Here is a 6,358-nt window from a genome sequence, read left to right on the forward strand (position 1 = left end):
CCGTGTTAGCCAGGATGGTCTCGATCTCCTGACCTCGTGATCCACCCGTCTCGGCCTCCCAAAGTGCTGGGATTACAGGCTTGAGCCACCGCGCCCGGCTGCACCAGTTTTTTAAGTACAGAAATGGACCATATAAACTGACATATTGCTGTTGCCCTGAGTCCCCTTGGCTGTCCTCGCACCTCACCTAGGTGCCCCTGGGCCTCCACATAATTCATCAATTAAAGACTTAATGCTGGGCCCAGCAGAGGGCCCAGTGCTAGTGCTATTCTGAGTGGTCTGTGCTCAGATACTTTGCATCCTAAGTATTAGTACTGGCCGGGTGCTGAGGCTCATGTCTGTAATCCCAGCACTTTGGGAGGCCGAGGTGGGTGGATTGCCTGAGGTCAGGAGTTTGAGACCAGCCTGGCCGACATGGTGAAACTCCATCTCTACTAAAAATACAAAAATTAGCTAGGCGTGGTGGCGCATGCCTGTAATCCCAGCTACTCAAGAGGCTGAGGCAGGAGAATCGCTTGAACCTGCGAGGCTGAGGTTGCAGTGACCCGAGATACACAAAACACTAAATATTAGTACTGCCCACCTGTGCATAAGACAACTGCAAATGGCAGAAGTTGGGGCAAGTCTAAAATCCTAGACTGGTTCCCTGCCCAGCTGCCCCTGAGTGTGTGTGTATGTGTGTGCATGTGTGTGTGTGTGTGTTTCATGGAGGTGGTGTCTTGGTGGTTCGGCTTCTAGTTATATCTCCATTCTCCCCAGGGACGATCTGACTCAGCTGCCCTTCACAACTATGTGCATTAAGGAGAGCCTGCGCCAGTACCCACCTGTCACTCTTGTCTCTCGCCAATGCACGGAGGACATCAAGCTCCCAGACGGGCGCATCATCCCCAAAGGTGCCCGCCATGTTCCCCCCTGCTGCTGGTGTACTGCCTCCAATGCTGTGGCTGCTCTGTTGTCCACAGCGGCCTGGCCATGCCTGCCCTAGGTGCACTATCTCTGCAGATGGGGTAGCTCTCTGTGTGCCTGCTGCTTCTGGGGTATTGGAGGAAACGCAGTTGTGTGTGCAGGGAGATAGAGCCCAGTTAGTTCAGGTGGAAAGGAAGGAAGCAGAGTCACAGGGATGGGCCTGTGAGGGTGCAGTTGGGGAGGGTCTGTTTCATTCAGTTGCCAGTTACTCCCTGGAGACCAAGCCCTGTCTTGGTTGATACTGGGGACCCTGGTTCAGGTTTTGAGCATTGCCCATTCTGGGGGAGATACAGCAGGGCACAGATGTTCCCAGGCATATGGAATCAGGAATGGGCTAAAGGGAGAGACAGCGGCTGGAGTAGCTCAAATATGGGGAGGAATGCAGGGAGGGCTGCCTGGAGGAGGGAATGTGGGAGGTGAGGCTTGGCGTGTGGAAGTAAAAGAGTGAGCATGTTTATGGAGTAGAGCCTCAGGATGCAGATTGTGAAAGGCCTGGACAGGGGATGGCATTTGAACTCAATCCTGGGGGTAGCAGGGAGCCAATGTAGGTGCTTGAGCTGAAGAGGAGCAATGTCAGATCTGCGAGTAAGAAAGATCCCAATGTGGCCAGTGTGGCAGCCAGAAAGAAGATGATAGGGTTCTCCTAGGGAAAGGCAGGAAGAGTGGATAGGGCAGCAGAATGTTTTAGAGGAGGATGGACAGAAGGTGGTGGCAGATGGCTCATGGGAACATCATGGCTCTAGGGAGACCCAAGGTGGGGGGGGGGATGTTTCTGGAGGAGGCCCTGGCTCCCCTCGGCCCCACTGATCCCATCTTTCCCCACAGGAATCATCTGTTTGGTCAGCATCTATGGAACCCACCACAACCCCACAGTGTGGCCTGACTCCAAGGTGAGTGCCTGCCCCAACCCTCCCTGCCCTCAGGTCCTCCCCTCCCCTGCGCCCCAGGGAGCCAGAGAGCAGGGCCGGTTGCAGGGCCTGAGTGCACACACTCCTCACCACTCCGCATTTAGCCATTTATTCACCCGCTCATTGTTAATGCATTAGGGCAGAAAATATTTATTGAGCACCTACTGTGTGCCAGAGTGTGTGCTGGGCTCTGAAAATAGAGGATGATACTGTCTTTGTCTTCACGGGGCTCACAGTGAAGTTTTGGGGAAGATAATAATCAAATCAATAAGATTTGGGGTATTGATACATGCACAAAAGAAAGAAAAACTGGGCCAGTTCCGGTTTACAGGTGCAGTGGTTCACGCTTGTAATCCCAGCACTTTGGGAGGCTGAGGTGGGAGGATTGCTCGGGCCCAGGAGTTTGAGGCCAGCCTGGGCAACACAGCGAGACCCCCATCTCTACCAAAAAGGAAAAAGTTGGCCCAATGTGGTGGCTTGTGTCTGTAATCCCAGTGCTTTGGGAGACCAAGGAGGGAAGATTGTTTGAGGCCAGAAGTTCCAGCTCAGCCCAGCCTGGGTAACACAATGAGACCCCATTTCTAAAAAAAAAAAAAGCCAGCCATGGTGATACACACCTGCAGTGCCAGCCACTCAGGAGGCTGAGGCAGGAGGATCGCTTGGGCCCAGCTGCAATGAGCTATGGTTATTTATTTATTTTTTTGAGATAGAGTCTTGCTCTGTTGCCCAGGCTGGAGTGCATGCAGTGGCGTGATCTTAGCTCACTGCAACCTCTACCTCCTGGATTCAAGAGATTCTCCTGCCTCAGCTTCCCAAGTAGTTGGGATTACAGGCATGTGCCACCACGCCTGGCTAATTTTTTTGTATTTTTAGTAGAGACGGGCTTTCACCATGTTGGCCAGGCTGGTCTTGAACTCCTGAGCTGAGATGATTCATCCGCCTTGGCCTCCCAAAGTGCTGGGATTACAAGCGTGAGCCACCGCGCCCAGCCTGCAATGAGCTATGATCGTGCTTCTGCACTCCAGCCTGAGTGAGACTCTGACTCTAACAAACAAACAAACAAAGACAAACACAGACAAACAAATAAAAAAAAAAAGAAAAAACTGGTGGATGGGGTACTTTAGCTCAAGTGGTTATGAAAGGCCTTGCTGAGGAGATGTTTGAGCTGAGACCCTAGGGGATGAAGGATCAAGGAGAAACCTGTTCTAGGCAGAGGAAATAGCAAGTGCAAAGGCCCTGAGGTGGAATCTCACTGGTGCGTGTGACCAACAGAAGGAGGCAGGTGTGGCTGCATTGCAGGAAGTGCAAGTTGGAATGGAAGAGATGGCCCTGAGGTGCTCTCCATCCATCTTTACTGACCCCCAGAGGCTCAGGGATGGGGGCCAGGCTGGGATGTCTCGGGCAGCCCCCAGACTCATCTCCAGGCTGTTCCTCCCTAGGTGTACAACCCCTACCGCTTTGACCCGGACAACCCACAGCAGCGCTCTCCACTGGCCTACGTGCCCTTCTCTGCAGGACCCAGGTAACCCCTCTATTTCCCCCAGTCCAAGCCAGCTGTGGACGAACAGAGGCAGGGAAAGATCAGGAATGTGCCTCTCAGGAGCAGAGACCAGATGGCACCCAGGCGTCCTTTCTGAAAACCCAGCACCCTCTCCCCAGTGCGCCAGGAGGCCCCCAAATCAGACTCTGCAATAGCGTCCTGGGTATTGAGCACTGACAATGTGTCAGGCCCTGAGTTCTGGGCTCCCACGCTCCCATTGGCTCTATGATGCCTTTGTCCCCGTTTTTACAGATGAAGGAACTGAGACTCAGAGGGGGCGCCATGTATCCAGGACACACAGCTAGTAAGAGGCTGCACCGGGATTCAGACACTCAACCCCAAGGTCACATTAATTGAGCGATTCGTGGGGTCTTACTGTAACCCTCACCCAGCGTGGAGTTTCACTTTAACCCTCACCCAGCCCAGGATGCTTGCTTCATTTTCGAAGGAGGCATGTGACGCCCAGGGACCAGTGCTCACACAGAAGCTGGGCCTGAGCCCTGTCCCCTCTTCCTCCAGGAACTGCATCGGACAGAGCTTCGCCATGGCCGAGATGCGCGTGGTTGTGGCACTAACACTGCTACGTTTCCGCCTGAGTGTGGACCGAACGCGCAAGGTGCGGCGGAAGCCGGAGCTCATCCTGCGCACGGAGAGTGGGATCTGGCTCAAGGTGGAGCCCCTGCCTCCGCGGGCCTGAGCGTGGGCGCGATCCCTGCGGATCCCAGGGGTCCAGGCCCCTCCCAGACGGGCCGAGGCCACGCCCCCGAAGGACCAGGACTCGCCCCAAAGATCCCGAGGGAATAGGCCACTCCCCTCGAAGTTCAGGTTCAGCTCCTGGATGACCAGGCACCGCTGTTGAGCAGCCTGATGGTGCTGGCCACGCCCCTCAAGGCAAGGCTCCGCCCCTTAGGGAGTCTGATCCCGCCCTTTGAGGCTTAGGTCCCGCCCCCTGAGTTCTCGCACCTGTCCTGTTTGAGGGACCAGGCTCGGCCCTGCCCACTTGGGCTCAGGCCCCGCCCCCAGGATCCTTTGGATTGAGGGCCTCAGGCCACGCCCCTGCAGAGCCAGGTCTCCAGGACTTGCCCACTGAGCCTTCAGAGGACCTAAGCCCCACCTCTGACTCAGGGCTCACCCCCAACTGGCTGAACCCCTGGCAGGCTTCCAAATTGAGGAAATCTGGAGCCTGACGTCAGCGCTTTTAACCCGGACATCACCCACCTGAGGCCCTCAGCTCATGTGGGCAGACTGCTGAGGCGTGAGGCTGGATCGTAGGGCTCGAGGCTGCTTACTTTTGTTGTTGTTTTGTAAACTCAGACCCCTGTAAGCCCCTTCCTTCCTCCCTTGCCCAAAGACCCTTTGCTGAGTGTTCTGTTTTTGTAGAATAAAAGCAAAGGATGCAGACGTACCCCACCCTCCACCCCCTAACTCAGCCAGACGCTTACACGTGGAGACCCCAGCATGGGAATGAGGGGCTCTACCAACTGAGCGAAGCTGCGGGCTAGGAGGCTGGAAAGCCATTTGTCCTAGGACATAAACTCAGATTTTGGGGGTCAGTTTGTGTGTTCATTTATTTCATCAACAGATCACATATTGTTTGCTGGCACTGCTTCAGAACCACAGGCAGGCCCTGATTTCTGCCTTCTCAGGGGGTGGGGGACAGATGTTGAACAAATAATTCCACGTGTAAAGGTTTATTTACAACCCAGGACAGGTGCTCCAAAGGCGAGGCCCCGGGTGCTGGATGAATATAGCAGAGCGATGGGGATAGGTCAGGGAGAACTTCTCCGATGCTGGAGTGGAAGTTTAGTAGGTGACAAGGGGAGGGACGAATACTCCAGGCAGAAGGAACAGCATCTGAAAATGCCCTGAGCTGAGGGAGAGCAGAGTGTGTTTGAGGAACTCACCAGGGGCCAGGTGGTTGGATCTGAGAAGTAGGGGCGGAATGAAGGAAGGGGCCAAATGCACGGGCTTTATGCTGAGAGCAATAGGGAGCCATGGAGAGTGTGTGAGCCAGATCAGGATAGGACATGGCCAGATCTAGGGCTGGCAGGGAGGTGACTTGTGGGGGATCACTGGGGGTTGGGACCCTGGGAAGGAGGGAAGCTGAGGTCCAGATAACAGGAAGGGCCAGGATTGGGGTGACTATCTAGCAGTGGGGGCTGAGGGGAGGGAGGTGGTAAGGGTGATGCTCAGGTATTTGGCTGAGGGAACTTGATGGTAGAGTAGTCCCTGATATGGGAATATAAAAGGTGGGGCCCAGGCGTGGGGGCTTATACCTGTAATCCGAGCACTTTGGGAGGCTGAGGCTGGAGGATTGCTTGAGACCAGGAGTTAGAGACCAGCCAGGGCAACACAGTGAGACCCCATTTCCACAAAAAATAAAAAATTAGCCAGGTATGATGGTGCACATCTGTAGTCCCAGCTACTTGGGAGGCTGAGACAGGAGGATCACTTGAGCTGAGGAGTTTGAGGCTGCAGTGAGTTATGATCATACCACTGCACCCCAGCCTGGGCAACAGAGCAAGACCCTGTTCCAAAAACAAACAAACGAAAAAAGGCGGGCAATGACAATGTCAGCAATTTTATACATATAAAACGCTACACTAAAGGAAAATGATACTGCTATTATACCACATATATATATATATACACACCATCATTGTATATATAGTGGTGGTATAATAGTGGTATCATCTTCCTTTTGGGTAGCATTTGCTTGTAGACCATTTCCATCTAGGTTACTAGAGATAATAATATTAATTCAACAGGCCGGGTGCAGTGGCCCATGCCTGTAATCCCAGCACTTGGAGAGGCTGAGACAGGTGAATTACCTGAGATTAGGAGTTTGAGATCAGCCTGGCCAACATGGTGAAACCCTGTCTCTACCAAAAATATAAAAATTAGCCATGTGTGGTGGCAGGCACCTGTAATCCCAGCTACTCAG

The 6,358-nt window shown here is 53.8% G+C and overlaps 1 protein-coding gene across 1 annotated transcript in view; it reads left to right on the plus strand.

The window, feature by feature from the left end:
- Positions 1-4,967, plus strand: part of LOC105540093 (cytochrome P450 4F22) — a 35,699-nt gene extending 30,732 nt beyond the window's left edge. Inside the window, exons 10-13 of the mRNA XM_011980580.1 lie at positions 760-893; positions 1,792-1,856; positions 3,314-3,396; positions 3,934-4,967. Of these exons, the coding sequence (XP_011835970.1) occupies positions 760-893; positions 1,792-1,856; positions 3,314-3,396; positions 3,934-4,111 (460 nt within the window). The 3' untranslated portion in view covers positions 4,112-4,967. The remainder of the gene's footprint in view (positions 1-759; positions 894-1,791; positions 1,857-3,313; positions 3,397-3,933) is intronic.
- Positions 4,968-6,358: the final 1,391 nt, after the last annotated feature.

This window comes from Mandrillus leucophaeus, unplaced genomic scaffold, assembly GCF_000951045.1.
Source record: "Mandrillus leucophaeus isolate KB7577 unplaced genomic scaffold, Mleu.le_1.0 Scaffold215, whole genome shotgun sequence".
Lineage (NCBI taxonomy): Eukaryota > Metazoa > Chordata > Mammalia > Primates > Cercopithecidae > Mandrillus > Mandrillus leucophaeus.